The 17,558-nt window shown below is 47.5% G+C and overlaps 3 protein-coding genes across 4 annotated transcripts in view; 2 read left to right on the top strand and 1 right to left on the bottom strand.

Moving 5' to 3' along the window:
* Positions 1–237: 237 nt before the first annotated feature.
* LOC125955029 (probable lysine-specific demethylase 4A) lies at positions 238–2,647 on the top strand. The gene is made up of 3 exons (XM_049685845.1): positions 238–672; positions 729–1,681; positions 1,752–2,647. The coding sequence occupies exons 1-3, from the start codon at positions 559–561 to the stop codon at positions 2,023–2,025; spliced, it is 1,341 nt and encodes a 446-aa protein (XP_049541802.1). The 5' UTR covers positions 238–558; the 3' UTR covers positions 2,026–2,647.
* A 97-nt stretch (positions 2,648–2,744) lies between these two features.
* LOC125955093 (uncharacterized) lies at positions 2,745–8,926 on the bottom strand. Its single transcript, XM_049685949.1, has 4 exons — positions 8,466–8,926; positions 4,477–5,017; positions 4,324–4,390; positions 2,745–4,244 (listed from the first exon to the last, which is right to left on the bottom strand). The coding sequence occupies exons 2-4, from the start codon at positions 4,958–4,960 to the stop codon at positions 4,235–4,237; spliced, it is 561 nt and encodes a 186-aa protein (XP_049541906.1). The 5' UTR covers positions 4,961–5,017; positions 8,466–8,926; the 3' UTR covers positions 2,745–4,234.
* Positions 8,927–16,132: 7,206 nt separating this feature from the next.
* The window catches only part of LOC125955065 (CUE domain-containing protein 1), a 3,275-nt gene continuing 1,849 nt past the window's right edge, over positions 16,133–17,558 (top strand). The window contains exons 1-3 of one of the 2 annotated variants that reach the window (XM_049685914.1): positions 16,133–16,361; positions 16,431–16,721; positions 16,789–17,558. The exon at positions 16,789–17,558 is cut by the window's right edge and continues 1,849 nt beyond it. In XM_049685914.1, the coding sequence (XP_049541871.1) occupies positions 16,560–16,721; positions 16,789–17,523 (897 nt within the window). In that variant the 5' untranslated portion in view covers positions 16,133–16,361; positions 16,431–16,559 and the 3' untranslated portion in view covers positions 17,524–17,558. Of the gene's footprint in view, positions 16,722–16,788 lie in introns of both variants that reach the window. The other variant, XM_049685913.1, reaches the window with a different exon arrangement.

Below are 17,558 nucleotides of genomic sequence, written 5' to 3'. Positions count from 1 at the left end.
GCATTACGTTCGTAGCACACGTGCGTGAGCCAAGAGAACAGAAGAGCGTTAACAAAGAAGTGGGTTTTTGCTAAATGAACACGAACACGTGGAACACTTACAAAATATTCGCTCACGTTAGCCGTTGAAATTTGAAATCGGCGCGTTTTTACGAACAGTAGTTTACGAGCAGTTTAAGGGGGCTGTGTGCTCGAAATTTTTTTTCGAGCAGTTTAAATTTTTACAGTGGTGGTCGATAAAATATGAGCAATGCTGTCTAAAAAGAAGCAAAATTTTCATCAAAAATTAAAATTATTACCGCATAATGGTCTGCGTGGCACTGTTCCAATGTTTTGGTTTTGAGGTTATAAACTCGATTTCGCAGTAAAAATGGGAAGTTTTTAACAATTTTTAGACTACGTTTGTGAATTTCGTGATTTTCGTGATAGAAATAACGGTGATATGAACTAGTTCGAGGTCTAGTTAGCTGGATTCAATAGCCGTACTGCGGTAAATCCTCACAGAAGAAGAAGAAAAACTGTAAAACGGGGAAACCGAAAAGAAAAATCTGCCCCGGAAATGGCCACACCAAGGATAATGGTCTTCCGGCCGACGTGGGAGGAGTTCCAGGACTTTTCCGCGTATATCGATTATATGGAATCCAAAGGAGCACACAAGGCCGGACTAGTTAAGGTGAGCGCGCCCGAAACCATTTTCGAATCGGAATCAGAACCTCTCCTTTTTTGCAGGTCGTACCGCCTCCGGAATGGGTCCCGCGTAAACAGGGATACGACGTGAAGGACATCAACATCACCATTCGCACTCCGATCTCACAGATCGTATCAGGCCGACAAGGCATCTACCAACAGCTGAACATCCAGAAACGGTCTCTTACCGTGCAGGAGTTTTACGAGAAGGCGAAACAGGAGCGCCACTGTACACCGAAGCACTTTGACTATGCGGACATAGAGAAGAAGTTTTGGAAGAACATCACGTACGTTGCCCCGATCTACGGTGCGGACGTCCCTGGGAGTATCACTGATCCGGATGTGAAAGTGTGGAACATCAACTGTCTCGGCACGATCCTCGACTACGTGAACATGGATTACAACATATCGATTGCCGGAGTTAACACGGCCTACCTGTACTTTGGAATGTGGAAGACGACCTTTGCCTGGCATACGGAGGACATGGATCTGTACTCCATCAACTATCTGCACTTCGGGGCACCAAAAACGTGGTACGCTATCCCGCCCGAGCATGGTCGGAAGCTGGAGAAGCTTGCGGAACGATACTTTCCCGCTAACTATCAGGAGTGCAAAGCTTTCCTGCGCCACAAAATGACGCTTATCAGCACGCAGGTACTGAAGGCAAATGGGATTCCGTTCAACAAAATAACCCAAGAACCGGGAGAGATCATGATCACGTTTCCGTACGGATATCATGCGGGTTTTAACCATGGTTTCAACTGCGCCGAGTCGACAAACTTCGCGACGGAACGTTGGATCGAGTATGGGAAGCGCGCATCCGTATGCTGCTGCCAGCCGGATATGGTAAAGATATCGATGGAAACGTTCGTGCGTCGATTTCAACCGGAACGGTACGAGCGGTGGCTCCGTGGAGAAGACTTTGGATACCATCCGGAGGATCCAACGAATTACTACGCAGCACCGAAACCAATGTTACCGAAAAACTTTAAAAGGTGAGTGGCAGAAACTTGGAGTCTTGTAATGACCTGCTAATATCGAACTCGCTCTGTCTCTCTCACGCAGCAAATGCTTGGAGCCGACCTGTAGTATTCCCCAGAAGCGGGGCTGTGCTCCAGTGAAGATTGTGAAGAAGAAAAGCACAAAGAAGACTGGTGGTGAGAAGGCCAAAGATAGACTGAAATCCGTCTGGAGCAAACTGGAAGGCCGGGAGTGCGGTATCGCTACCGATCTACTGATCGATGGGCCCGTGCAGAACACTAACAAGATACGGTTTCACACCCGGACGATCGAGCTACTCACCGATACACCCGTGTGTAGCGGGGGAGCAGTGGGTTAGACAGATAAAGATAAGATAGAAAGATACAGGAGCAAACGGGCAACTGTTCACCCTTTGTGCTGAACTTTGAGCAATCAACTAGATCCAGTCACTCCAGGAGATCACCGGATACCACCGGTATATGTGAATTTGGTCTAAGGCATAGCGGTAGAGTAGAAGCGGTTAGCTAGTAAATGATATTGTTAGTACGTTTTCATTATGTGTAGGCCACCAGAGGTCCCCGTTGGTTTAGTATTTGTTCGCCGTTCAAGCTCAAGCTAACGCAGATCTCAAACCCCTTCAAATGGGACACTCTCGGGCTAGATTGTGATTGGCTTGGCGAGCGTGCGGCATTAGCCGGAGGTTTTGTGTTTTTTTGTGTGTTTTATTTGTCCGCAGATGCGATAGGACGATATAGCAAAGATTTTGCATAATTAACGCAACACTCCCTGTGTGTGAGACCGAGCATCTGTGTGCGTGTATTAAAGCTAGTATGGAAGGTTTGCAGTATGTTGATTAACTTATCCTTTACGTTTACGGTATGCGACTTTATTTAGTGAAATACTCCGACCAGCCATCTGGCGCAAATATAATCGTAATTTGTTCACAACCATGTCTCAGTCTGCGAATGTTTCTCGCTTCACACGAACTTACCTGTTCCGGGCATTGTCTGGTCAACAGAAACGCACCATGGTTCCATGCCATGTTTGACCACAAAATTCCAGTTCAAATAATTCACCACGAGTCCATGATATTATTTGCAATAATAATTACAACTACCATACATATATACACACATATACAGCATTGTCTTATAGTTTCTTTTCAAAGAGTTTTGATCGATACATTGGCCAATAACGACGGGTTGTTCATGAATAGAGATTTGGTTTTCATTCTTCTTTACTGTTCCGTTAAACTCTCTGCTTCTCCATTGTTTCTTCTTTTTTCCTTTAAAAACTTAAAACATACCGAGCTCTTGTTTGCTCCCTAAAAACCGAAGCCGCTATACTTCTCCAGTCTTCCGTGTCTTCACCTCGTAGACAATCATCAGCTTGCGTTGCTCCATCATTGTGACCACCGCTCGCTACTGCTGCTGCTATCATGAACGACTCCCCAAAAAGCGTGTAGTATAATTTAGGTGCATGTATTTCTGGATTTCATTTCGCTAAAGTCTTGCTGCCTTAATTCTCAACTCACAAACTTATTAAACAATAGCTAAACTGAACTGATTCAGAGAGTCTGTCAAAATTAAACCTAGCCGATAAAAATAGTAATATTCACTAGAAGCTAGTAATACGAATCGTTTACTTCTGGATTTGGTTTCGCGCACCGTCACGGGTGTTTCCGGTTTTCCGGGCGATACAGGGTTGATGCTAACTTAAAATTCCTTGGATGATTGTGGCAATGACGCGTTGGACGTTTTGTTCGTTCGATTAAAATAAAATAATATAAAGCTCTTCTTCCTCAGCATCTCGATCCACACGGTCGGTGGAAAAAACAATGAGTTTTGATGCCGACAGATCGCAAGCGTGGTCGAAATTAAGGACAAACCGAGTATTCTGAATACTTGTACATGTTCCTGTTTTCATGGCCATGGTACTGTGAATCTGTGCCATTCAGGGCGATACGATGACGCTCTATGCATTCCTCGATAACCCATTCCCCGGCCTATCTTTTAACTAGTTGGCACTCTAATACGATCAGTCCTAACCTTTTCTCGGTTTCTAGATTTCCCGAGCTTAGCTTCTCTATCAAATTGTGTCCCCTCTATCCGCGATGTTCAAGATGAAGGTTGTAAATAGATAATTTGTTTAAGTATCAATAGTAATTTCGAACAATAATTTAAGTTTGATAAATAACTGGCTTCTAAACAGCGTTTGTATGCTTTCCAATCGTTCATGTGTTTTGTGTATTGTGATTCACATATAACATTATATGCAACCGGTACTAGCTTTAGCTTCAGGCCATGTGTTTGACCTTAAGCTCTACAATGTGAACGGTGCTGTGCAGACAAACCGTACCTTTCCGTAGCTCCAAAAGCTCTCCAGTTGGGGAGAGGGGGGATGATTGAATCGTTGCAGGTTAATGGTTTGAGTAATATTGTTGTGAAATGTGTCGTTTTGGCTCGCTAGCCTTCCCCGTTTCCCTTTTGGCATGGATCTTCATGTGTCCTCTCCGTAAAGATTCAGCAGATGTAGTCTCGATCGCTTAGTCCAGCACGGGTAGCATCTTAGTTCCAACTGGAAATGAAGAAAAGCGTTTGCTTAGAGGTACTATTCCACACATAAGACCATGATGGTCGACTGATGGGATGCTTACAACTGAGAAAATCGTTGATTGCGCTTACGGCCCATGTTGCAGAGCTTAAAGTGGCATAAGGACATGTCTGTAGAGAAATAGAAGAAACCGTTTCGGTTATTTTACAAACGTTCTAACCTCCAGAACCAATTCTTCTCGCAGCATGGTACTTACAGTGATTATTTTTCTTTTCGGCTTTGCTCTTCTGATGCGGGATCTGCCTTTGAATCGATTCCGTCTGGTCGGCCAGATCCGCTCCGTAAGCACTTAGGCTGCGGCCATTGACCATGGCGGGTACGGCAGCGGTTCCATCTCCTCCATTCGATACAACAGATGTCGGTCCATACTCGGCCGGGATTTCGTCCAAAAGTGAGCCTTGGTCCAGCAGTGAGTTGCGTGCTGCGTGTAACAGTTCCCGTTGCTCACGTTGTCGCTGCAGATAGGCTTCCTCGTGCTGCTGATGTTCCGCCTGTGCGGCCAGATACTGTAGCAGACGCAGCTCTTGGTTGTGCAGCTGGCGGAACTCGTCGGCCAGCTCGCTGTACACCTCTTCCACTCGCACGGATTGCGTTTCCGGTTCCGTTGGGCGGCCAAGTGCTCGGTACGGTCCAACCGCCAGCAACGTAACCACCATTAGGAGCGTCCAATGGGTAATCATTTTTGCACTGTTTTCGGGCTTCTTGTCCTCTGACCTCTAACCTTTACCGTATCGATCCTACGAGAGATCAAAGAAGGGGAGGAGAGAAAGAACAAACGAACTGTTAAGTGCTTGTAGCATCCAGCATTACTTGCTATCAAATCTGGACGGCGGAAGACACGATGTTTGATTAAAAACTTTTCGTTTCATCGAATGTTTCCCCTCGGGCACTACGCACGACACGCAATGGACGCAATTAATTTGCTGGACAACTGTTTGATGCCCAGGCTATTGAAACATTGAACACCACGTGCCACAACGGTCGCTCTATTATATGTTGCTGGGCTATTGCTGGTTGTTCTCTAAGAAACTGTTGCTAAAAGTTTTCAATACTTAAACAAAATACTGGATACAGTTGCCAATGGCCAAGGCTTGGTGTATGTTGAAAACAAAACATTCTACTTCGATTTCAAGGTCTAGGTTCTGTTTGAAAGTCACGTTGCGTAACGTAACTACAAAACTGCAGAATGCAACTAAAGAAACGCTCAGTCTCTGTGTGTATGGCCATTATATAAAACAAACCTAGGAAGCAGCACACCTTGCTTAACCTTGCAAGTTCTCCAGCCGGAAGTTCTTGCCTTTGTACTAAGATCCCGTGGCCGTTTTGTTTTGTGAAGTTGTTGATTGCTTTGAATAAGAAGCTAAGTACACAGTGTGAGAGTGTAAAGGGATTCTGTGATTTCAATGGTTCAAAACATTCATAAAGAAACATTTAATTAAGTGAACACTTACAGGAATAAGTAGCCATTTGCTGTAGTACTACTATCTGCACTACCCAACCAATAAGCGAACCGCGTTGGCGCCTCCATTATGGCCTATCAGTACGCCGCATTTCGTGATCGTTACCTTATGCTAAACCACGCCTTTCCATTCAGCATCGGAAATCGTACAACGACCTCCTTTCGGTGCTTCACTACTACACCATCCCCCTCCCTTTAAGATTGCCTTCCCTTTTTTGAAAGCTTTCTATTCTTAGCCCAAGCGTCTTGCATACAACGTTTTGTGTGGGACTAAAATGGGCGTAAGAAAGAGCGAGAGAGAGCCGAGAAATCCAATTAATCTAACCGCATAAATGATGGCGATTTTTCATCCACCCGGTTGACGAATGACTCAAACTTTGCTGAACTTTTGCGTACCTTCGCACCCCTGGTAATTAGTTGGCATACTGTGCATCAGCTAAACGAAGTAATTGAGATAAAAAAAAAAGCCAAGTTCTGGAGGATTCTCTGGTTACCTCGCAAAGCGTTAGGAAAACGGGTTTTGACCGGTTCCGCTCCCAGTGAAGGCACAGCCTTCGAAGGTTATCGCGGCTTGGGCTTCGGGCCAAGTCGCCCCGATCGACCCGCCTCGGTATCAGAGGAATCGAAATCGTACGATTTCCGCTCGATCCCAGCTGCAACCGATGACAAAGTGCCGCGAGTGGCACCGCGTCAACCACCGGGTGTGCCGACCATCACTCGCTCCAATCGCTTATCAATCGGATGGACTCGTTTGCGGTCACGATCGCCAATAGCCAGCGCAGTGCAGCCCATCGGGCATCAACGAAATCATCTTCATCGATGAACGTGAATCAACGTTAATGACGTCAAAGAATTGTATGACGAAGGAAAGCACCTTTTTTTTGCCTGCGCTGTTCTCGGAATCGACAATTAAAAAAAAACTCTCGATTCGCGCAGCAGCAATTGGAATAATGTAGGGCAGCTCAATACGACGCCACAACACACGCTTCGGGCATATGAATGTTTTCTAATAACATTAAAACGATAGCACGTCACAGTAAATCCATGAAGCACGGATTTCATCTTCGGTGAAGGAATCGCTTTAAAGCTTACAAGGTACATAGAGCCCATTTTCCAATGTTGGTGTTGGCCCAAGGAATAGTCTTACTTAATCCTGCACGTGGGCAACTCGACCCCGTGCCGTATCGAATGTAGTTTGTGTTTATCAACAAGACCGTATTCTAAGAAGGATTTGGTCATAGTTATTGTCGATAATTTACCGCTGGCTTCTAAAATCGCCAGCAAATCATCCGAACCGTTTCTAGTGGGCCGCTCGTCTTGTGGGCGCGTGTGTGGCATCGCACGATTGACGTGCGGGACGTCCAAGGCATCTTTAAGGAAACCATAGGAAGTACGCGGACGACGACGAAAACGGCGACGACGACGACAACGACGACGTCGCTAAATCTGTTCAGCTCATTGGCCAGCATCGTTCCGGTGCATGGCAAACGTCAAGCATCTCTTGATCTCTTGCCATCATCTTGGTCCCCGGGTTTGGGAGGATTTCAATCAATTCAGGCAATACATTCGATCTGCCTACGCATCGTGCGTGCTGCTGATGCTGGTCTAGGAATAAACATCGTCGAGGGAAGAAATGGTTTGGCAACCATTCGGCAACAACCCGTTACCATGCTGGTGTGGTTTAAGATACATTAAAAACATTGAATTATCCGATCCACAAGTCAGTTACCCCTCGGGGGGATATACTACGACCATCCGCACCGCGCAGACAGCATCTGATGTCGATATTATCGTTAATGTAGTCACATGTACCACCGGCAGAATGCTTTCTGCGTATTCATGTAGGTGTGTCGGACATTTTGATGGTTTTGTAGAGTCGTTGATTTAACTGCTAGCCCATGTAGCTTACTGGGAAAAAGGGAATACATTACTCCAATCATCTTGCATGGCTTGTCGCTTGTGGCGTGGTGAACACGTTTTCCTTTTCAAATTTTGTGCCAGATTCAACTCATACGCAAATCGCTACAAAAAGCCACAACAGTACTCCTAAGCAACAGGTAGTTAGCGAAGCAACAAGTGCTTGGCTGGACCTCTGCATGAAACGGACAGGATCGCCTCTATTCCCTAGATCCGGTGGCCACCGACGGAGAGTCCGCGAGATTTTTTTTTTTTTGCCTTATTGTTGGTGCTGCCACTCTTGCTGTTGATGCTCAAAACACTACGTTATTAAAACGCGATGATCCGTGAAGCAGATGGATTCGGTTTTGCATTCATCCATCGCGCGTGGCGGATGAAAAACAGGAAAGGCCGCCCCCGTCTTCTGACCGCAAGTGGCGCCATAAACCACCTGCCCGAATGGCCAACCAATATCCTCGTCCCGGTTTGTGCATTTTGTCTTATTTTTTCCCCCCAGCTTTTACTTTTCCTTTTTTTTTTTTTTGGTTAGCTCCTGGTCATAGTGCTCGTCCCTCGCTCGCTTGTTATTATTTTGAAATGTCTCTCTAGTGCTTTCGGCGTTTCGGTCGTTTACGCGGCTCCTGGCTCCTGGTGTTTCTCTAATAATGGATTTCCGCGAAAGAAAAGCACGAGCATCGCGTGAGTCATCGTGAGCGACAGCACTATTGGCGTTCATTTCATTTGTAAGGTGAATTTTTTTGTTTTTACAATGAATTGCAATTATGCAGGGATAAACCTAGCAATGAATGTTTTCTTAAATTAATATTCACCTTTAGGCAATGTTGTAAGAATAATGTTGGCAATGTTGTCCAGAAAGCACTACTCCGATGCGGCTTTCACTGTTTAACACACTTTAGTATTTTAAAATATGCAATCCTAGCATAAAACTTTACACAATTAATTTATTTAACGTCCACAATCCACTTGGTCCTTCAATGGAGTACCACTCGGGCTACACGTAAGTCTGAGCAACAAATCTACTGCAGAACGATCACATGCGGAGCTCCTTCGTGCAGCATTAGACACGCTACGACACCGTACGATCAAGGGGCTTCAAAGAATCGATAATAACCAGAGCGAAATCGCCGGCACCTGTCGAACGTTCCGTAATTTTTCTGTTGCGATTGGTTGTAGGAGTGCACACTTGTTGCTGATACTGCTGGCGTCGGTTCGACACTTCACTTCTTTGTTGCGATTGTTGCGCTCGAGCGCTGGAACAGAACTGATGCGGTTCGCCTGCTCGGTCACCTCTTTATATAGAGTAACCGCATGGTGGTGGTGGTGATGATGGTGACGACGAGGCCGGCGGTTCCACGCTCCGCACCGAAACGATCGTGCGCGCGGCCTCTCCTTCGGGCCCAATATCAGTGGTGCCTTCGTGCCAGCCCGACCCCGGGAGCCTTCTTGCTCGGCGCACGCTACGCCGCTATCTCCCAGCCAGCATTAGCTCTCGCCTCTTGCCGCCCTCACCCTCGCCTTGATTCAAGCTTGTCTGTCGCGCCTGTTACACCATTCTGCAGCAGCGAACCGATTCGATCTTGTCTGACAGGCAAAAGCCAAAGGGTGCTCGCTGATTCTGCTGACTCGCTCGCACCCGAACGCCCCGAAAGGCACCGAACACCCACCTCATCTTTCGCCTCCCCTGTTGGTTGCTTCTTCGTGAGGGGTTTAAGGATGTGCTCAACTTTTCACCAGCACGCAACAATCAGGAGGTATTTTTTGGCGGACACATTAAGTACGGAGATGACTTCATCTCCACGCGGGAATCCGCGCATCCGACATGTGTTGATATGATTTTTCCGCTTCTCTCTCTCTCTCTCTCTTCTCTCTCTCTCTCTCTCTCTCTCTCTATCATTTTGGTTTTGTAGCTTTTTTTCGGTTTTATGGCGCGATGGTCGGTGGAAACTCATTAATAACATACATTTGATAACGACAACGCCGGAGGCCGTTACTTCCATTAAACGATGTGACAAAAGTGAGTTAAATGCGCCCAAAAAGGCTCAACAATTGCAAGGGCCACCAGTTGCTTTGTACGTCATCAGAAGAACCATTGAGACTGACGACGTCCTAAGATAACATTTCTTGCACAGCAGCTGCTGCTGCTCGCTTGTGGCCTTTGGGGAAAAATGGCCAAAAAGGATTGCAAGCAAAAGAGCACAAAAATTTTAATCTTTAATAATTTCATGCTGGAACCACCAAACGTACACTTTAATTGCCAAATTTGCATGGTTGTTTCCGTCCAAAACGTCGCTGAAATTTACGGCCCACCAGGCGCCTCCATGGAAATAACAAATACCTTGTTTTACCGGCCTCTCGACTTTGCATTTTCCTGGTTGCAACACATGCATCGGGAAATCGTGTTCCTGAGTTTGGAAAGAAAAACGATTGAAACATTCAAAACAGCAAGTTTCTTAGTTATGTTCACACAACAAAGCCGGCAACACGCAACGGGCATATCAGCAACCGGCAAGCGATGCTGATTGCTGGCACTCCGTCTTCGTCGTCGCTGGAGGCTCGTTCGAGTCAAGTGTGCTGGGTCACGTGAGCAGCCACGAGGCACATGGGGCAGGACTTGTTTGTTTGTTTCCTTGCCGGCTTGTTGATCGGATGTTGCGTACATGTTACGTGGTGGAGTCGGTTGTAAGCGTTCCAGTAAGTTGCTTCTTGGAATAACCAGAACCGTACGATCCGCTATTCAGTCGCATTCGTTTCACCGATCGATCGGTGCCAATTCTGGATCATTCCTTGGGAGCGTGCGTCTGCATCGTAACGCGCCATCGCGGAAGGTCACGGAACCGTCGTGACCAATGCGGCAATGCATCGACCGTTTGCATCAGATTTTTGTGACCGAAATCAGTGGCGCCGGCCGTGCTCCAGATAACGGTCGTCGAGCCTCTAGAGCTCTGCGCTCGTTCCTAGCACTGTGTGTGTGTTCGAGCGACAGACAACCCTGGCTGGCGATCAACTGGCCGATACCATATCGTTGATTGCACATCGTTCGCACTCAATGAAGAGGGCTTCATTCGAAGAATTTATGATGGGTGAGAATGGTACGAGCAGGTGTGTTGCTTCGCTTGACCGGAGACCCCAGAGCTCCAGAGCTTTAGGGGTCTGATGATGTGCCGAACCAGCACGATTGCATCATTCCCTTGCAGAGACGCATCGACGCGACAGAAACTGTCTCGCTCAGACATACGCCTTGACGCAAACGAAGGCGATCGACGGTTCTCCACCACCACCATAAAATTATATGCTTCTCTTTCGTCTGACTGAACCTATTATTTTGCACACTCATAAACACACACACACACACACACACACAGACACTGCCGACTTGCTCTTCTACTGCGGAAACTAGTTTTGCCATTTTTGGGGAAGCGCGTTCGCCACGGGTCGTGGCCCTTTCTTACGTTCCTCTGCGACACTCTTTCATCAGACGATTGCGTTTCAGCTTTTGGCGGGAATTCCAGTTCGCCGGTCTCGAAACGTGGCAAAGCAAACAAACCGAAAAGTCGTAAAAACATTACGAACAAAGTGGCAATCGGAATCGGAAGCGAATGACCTCTTTGTGGCTGGAACGGTGGATATTTTGGAGTGGAGCGTTTGTGTGGAGACGGTCCGAAATACCGGAGATTCCTTGTCGGCCAGCCGACCAGGGTCGCCAGACGACGCCATTGGCTGGCCCGCCCATCGGATGATCAATGATCTGTCGATCTCTCTTTCGCTTCGTCTGCGCACTCTCGGAATGTCCGGCGATCCGAAGGTGTATTCGCGTGTCGCGTATTCTCCTTTTTTCATCGGATTCTTTTGCGTTCTTTAGCCTTCTGCTTCTGGTAGGTCTTGTTTTACGCGACGCCGCGACGAAATTGGCGATGAACATGAATGAACATGAACGCGGCCTTGACCGTACAGGGGCGGGCTGGAATCGACTGGAGCAATGATTAACGAGCGATAAGTCGAATCGAATCAGGTTCTATATTTGGCAAAAAAACAATGGAATAGAGTCTGAGCTTTGATCGCATCTATTATTAAACACGCCACTGGTTTCATTAGTCACAAAACGAGGGCCAGTGACGCGGTGCCAGAACATGTCAAAAGAGATGAGCGTATATTGCAAGTTTCCTGTGAATTCTGTAGTGTTAACAGGATGAGGGTCTCCACAGGCAGGAGGACATTAGAGGAGATCGCGTGAGGAAGAGTTGTCGTCATAGTGACGATGGCTGGTCATCGTAGTAAACATAAACATCGCTGTCTGTGTTGCTGCTTGGTGTCGGAATGACCCACACGTTTCATGGTGCCGCCCATAAACCGCATGCTATCGGATGGCGATCGCGTCAGCTAGCGCTGGTTTACAGATCCCCAGGAGCGATAGCCACCCAGTGAGAGAGATAGACTCAGACCCATGTGTGTTAGCGCCCATCGACGATGTGCTGATAAGGCGCGAGGCAAATGTCAGATGTCGTCCCAGATTGTACAAGATGATATGGCTATATGTCGACCCTTCGCTTGTTCGATCGTTTGGCGCACTGGTGCACTAGCCCTCTAATCTCTCTCCTTCCGTCTCTCCGCCTGAGAGCCTGTGTCGAGGTCATAACCGTGGGCACACGCTCGATGTTTGATTGGCGTTCTGTGTTAGTAAACATTGAATTGCCTGATCATCCTTTTCTCCTCTTGATAGTGCGTCAAGCCCTTTAGGAGCCGTTTGAATCTATTTGGACGGCACGGCGGACATTGTATAACGAACGTTCGTAACCAAATCAATTTCTATTTATAAAAATCCAGCCAACAAATAAATCAATAATATGGACGATAGCAAGAGTGAGCTTAGCCAAATTTCGATTGCAAATGGTTTAATGTACGTTACATAGTGAAGTTGTTATCAGCGTTTGTATAAACGCCACCTAGACGTACAGGAACTATGTATTTCATTGTGAAGTCAGCGGATGCATTATATACTGCAAGACCTTGTCTAATGCAAGCGAGCTAATGTGACCACGATAACCTCTCGGCTCTCGGCAAGTTCGGTTCGAGTGGTATGCAACGAAATGGAGGAGCATATGCATTCTACCAACACACTTACATGATGCCTCATTACAAATTCAGTGAAGGACCTACCCACTGCTTCCTGAAAGACATTACAACAGAAATCATCGACAATGACTAAGTTTAATCAAAAGTTTAGAAACGATCAATCCCAACTTAACAAAATGACCAACCACAGGTTTACGAGTTTGTACGATTGGCGCCATATTTTACCACGACAGGAAGCGCCAGTCTGCGCGGGAACCTGCCAGACTCCTGCTGGCTGCTGCACGACGCAATTAAACTTTTTATTTCACTCCTCTCCCCTGACTCCGCTGTCCGCATCACCAGCGCCAGCGACAATTCCCGCTTCCAGTGACTCCCTTATCAGGCGCAATTGTCGCCCTACCATGGCTGCCGGCCACCTCGGGAAGCCCATGAAGTGTGGCTCAAAACGGTCATAAAGCGAAAAATTTAACATTTCTTGGAAGCTGGAATCTGCGACGTGGTCTATTTAATTTCACATCCGCCCATTGCAGTACGCGGCGATAAGCCCGACGGGCCCGGCGGACCAGCAGAAGCACCAGGCGCTAATGGTGAGCCTAGCTTGTGCTCGGCAAAGGTGGTCGATTTGTCGATTGAGCGGCGTCTTCGGCTGTCATAAATCGTGTATACGGTAGCACATCCGCAATCGCAGCTCATCATAACAGACGCCGGCCAGCGGTTTACGCTGATTCCGCCAGTCCGTTGTTTTACTTTTGCTGGCCTCGCGTAAGCCATTTTTGAATGAATTGTAGATGCAGAGCTAAGCAACTCCTCGTGTGCCTCGGGAAATGTTTCAGCAGCAGCCGCAGCGATCATCGATCGGGAGCAACGACACTCCGATCTGGTGGCCGCTTATCGTCCAGCCGTGGGTTAAAGATGAAGGACTCCTCTAGGTCTAACGCGTTCAATGCGATCGTTTCTAGATTGCGAGGAACGAGCCTCTTCCGCGAATCACAATCGCGTGAGTCTGGAAGCAAGAAGATGGTTCGGAAATCGAATCGGAGAAAGTGAACCCAAAGCACACGCGCAAATTAGGTGGCCAAAGCGCGATTAATGACTGTGTCGCCATTAAATCAAACGTTCGTTATCATTCGTGTAGTCGTTCTACACTTCACCTCTCAACAGATTATGATTAGCAATTACGTGGGCAGCAATCGTGCTGTAAATCAATCCAAACCCCCCGATCGAATATTACTCAACGCGGGTCCGGGTCCCGGCTGGTGCGCGATGTTTCTAGACCCTGCCTTAACCTGATAGCGGTTCTAAATGATTCAGCAAAATTCAGTTACTTGTAATAGCAATGCAATCACAGAATGAATCGGTCGATTGATGTTAACGAAACTGTTCTAGTCTCCTTCACCATCTCAAGCATTACTTAACACATTACACCAGGAAGTACGAATGAGGGTGAGGAGGAGCCACTCTGTAAAGATGATTTGGTAATCTCCTACTCTTAGCCTTGACAAGAGAATCCTCCACATTCGGTGTTCCGACGAATTTAGCTTTCATTATGCTAATGAGAAACGTCAGCACACCCTGTGGGCAGACAGTTTTCCTGTGAATGTGAATCCTTTCTTACGGAGCTCAAGATGAATGTTAGCGGATGTGCGTATTGCGTTAAAAATAGATCATGACCAGGGCTGGTTTCTTTTCCCCAGGGCTCAAATATTATGTCCCGTGCGCTTAACAGCTCGTCTGGGGTGGAGGAGGACGGCAATGACACTGGCTGTGGCTGTCTATACGGTCCTCAATTTCGCGTCGCGTACAACCGCGCACGTGAATCTTATCAATCGTAGCTGAGAGCGATGCCATTGCTCAGACATGGTCCTGGGTTACTATGGGCAGTGCGGCCCTGGCACGGGGTTTGGGTCGAGCCCAGCCCCCGATTGTGTTTCTGTATGCCATGTTGTGCGGTCCAGTCCATTCGCGGCACGTTTGATACGACACAGACGCTGATCACCGATCAGAAGTCTAAGGTCCCTACCCTTCGCCCCGACATTTCTGGTGATAATCACGTTTCACGTCGTCAGATTGCGAGACCATAAGCTATGAAACGAGCTGATTGGTTTTATCACCTTTTATCGGCCGTCATCCTGCAGAAGCATGTGAAGCACGTGAATTCCGAGTGCCACCCTTCAGCTACTTATCAGGATCTAATGAAGCGGTACCAGGAAATCTATTGATATGGGCGCAACTTTCGCCAAGAAGCGTGATTCTATAGACGGACATGGGTAGCGCGGTCAAAAGTCACTAACGTCAGCAGCATCTCCGGTGACCGGAATATTCCCGACACCCCTGGGCGATCTGGTTTATAACCGGATCTTTCACAGAAGCCAAGGCTGTGTTTATACCGGCCGTGATTATAATTCTTGTCCGCCACCTACAGCTGCACTGTTCTATTCTCTCTATCTCGGTGATTTAGCGCATAGAATAACGCGGCTTTATTGAATAAAGAACTTACTACAACTCCCTTCTACGGGCGATTCTTGGCTTGCCTCTCTCTTATCTTATCGCTCGGCGGCGGCGGAGTTTGTGAAAAGTACCACGGCAGACGATAGAATTACGCATCGTGGTTCTACTCCGGACGATTCGAGGCTACCGTTCCGTTATCAAGAGAGGATTTTTTTGGTCGTTCACAGATGAGTAGAAACGTGTACGGTTTAATTTGACCACTTCGGGCACAGATTGCGATGACCGCGGTGATGGCGACGCCGACGGAAAGTGTTAATGACCTCAATATGGATTAATCTAAATCGTGAGTTCGATTTTTCGCGAATTGGGTGTGCGTGTGCCTTGGGCGTCGTCGTGGCGATAAGAAGTCGGGAAGAACGAGCCATTTACTAAACATGATGAAATTCGTAAATCATTTCAATACTTTCGAACACAAACCAACGTTTTCTTCAGCTTTCCCAGAACAAAATCGACATCGAGGGGCGATTCTTTCATTAACGAAACTATCTCCTTCAAACAACAACCCAAAAAACCATACCATCAATTCAAATTGGCTAAAAAACCATTTTTTTACAAATCAAAATCGAACATTTTCCAATTTCATCTACAACAAGGTTCTTCGTTGATGAAATGTTCTCTGTGCAAACGACATCTCCAAAAAAGCGAGAACGGAAGACCCGGAATTCGAAATTCGGCTCACAAGCTCAAGCGCACTTCACATTGAATCCCGTTTTTACGTACAAACGGATCCGGGAGTCGGGAGATGCATAAAATCGAAAACCGCATCTGCTGACTCCTAAAGCCGCAGTGATATAAACGACGAAAATTGTTACAGTGATGGCCGATAAATTACGACCAAATGGATAATAAAAAAGGAAAATTTGCATTAAAAATCAATTCGCAGCACTGTACCAATTGTTTTGGTTTGAAAATTGTTGCAAAAACTGGGATGTTTCCAGCTTTTTTGAACAATTTCATAAATTTGGCGATAAAGATGAAGGTAATAAGAGCAGCATAGCATCGTTTGCAACTCTCGCCGTAGTCCTCGATCAAAAAGTAAAGCCAGAAGGCGCAAGAGATCTGCAAAACCGCCGCGCAAAAAGATCCGGCGCAGATTCTTAATCAGCAGCGATAAAGTTAAAAATTAAGTAAGAAGATACTAGGTTAGTGAAAAATACTGCCCCACGTCTATTCAGCCAAAGCCGTTTTTTTTTGAGAATTTCTCATTTGTGGCGATTGTGGATTCCGCCCCGTCTCGTCGTTCCGGTTTCTGATCGCGGTCCCGGTTTCTCTTGTGCGGAAAAGGACAATTCGAAGGACGAAAAATACAGAGTCTCCCACGGATCATGGCTTCCACGATGCAGCTCGAGTTCTCGCAGGCCATGTCCGACTTTAAGAATATGTTCCCGGACATGGACCGGGATGTGATAGAGGCCGTACTGCGCGCTAATCAGGGCGCCGTGGATGCCACTATCGACCAGCTTCTAGCCATGAGTACGGACAATCAGGTAAGCCTCCCGTTGAAATAGTAACACAATCCGATAACACGGTTTCCGATCTGGCCGCGACTTTTAGAACGAAAAACTTCGCAACGAACTGGAGACCGATGGAAGTGGCCCAAAACACACCGACCAACAAGAACCGCCGCTACTGGACTTGTCCAGTGGTGGAGAGGCTGCCGGAGCCGAACGCTTCCTCAGCACATCGCCAGCGAACGCGGTTGCGCAACAGCTGGGCGCTTCTCCAAAGGTTCGCAAACCGTCGCCACTTGGCGGTGCCCGGAGTCCTGGCCACAGTGCCACCAACAGTCCCCGGCAAGGCCAGCAACCAGTTCCGGTAGGCGATGGCGAGGCACGTTCTGCTTCCGCTGCTGCAACGAGCCGTCGTTGGAATCCACCACTAGTGGGACCACTTCCGGCGACATTCCTGCGACTGGGAGGAACGGCCGGTGTAAGTGGTACGATCGGTCCCGACGGTACATATCGAAGCGCAGAGCTGGACCTGGGGGACGAGCAGTTCGCGATGATGCTGCAAAATGAGGAGTTTATGGCCGAGCTGCGCTGGAACCAGGAGTTTCTGTCCGCTCTGGAGAAGGACCATCAAGGTAAGGTACAGGATGATGCCGCGTTCAAGGAACGGCTGCGTCATATGGGAAAGGTTTCGAGGAAAAAGTTCGCACAGCTGGCCCGTGTCTTCACCTGGCAGCGGGGCACGAACAAGAAGGCCAGCACGGTGCGACATCCGGACTCGTTGCTGCTTCAGGAGGAACACAGTGACGACGATGAACCGAAGCGTGCTGGCAAGAAATAGAACGTGGCGTTTGAAGTGTCGAAATGACCCCGTTC

This window comes from Anopheles darlingi, chromosome 3, assembly GCF_943734745.1.
Source record: "Anopheles darlingi chromosome 3, idAnoDarlMG_H_01, whole genome shotgun sequence".
In the NCBI taxonomy this organism is placed as follows: domain Eukaryota; kingdom Metazoa; phylum Arthropoda; class Insecta; order Diptera; family Culicidae; genus Anopheles; species Anopheles darlingi.
Note: the sequence above shows the minus strand (reverse complement) of the source record. Positions and strands in the feature narration are given on the sequence as shown.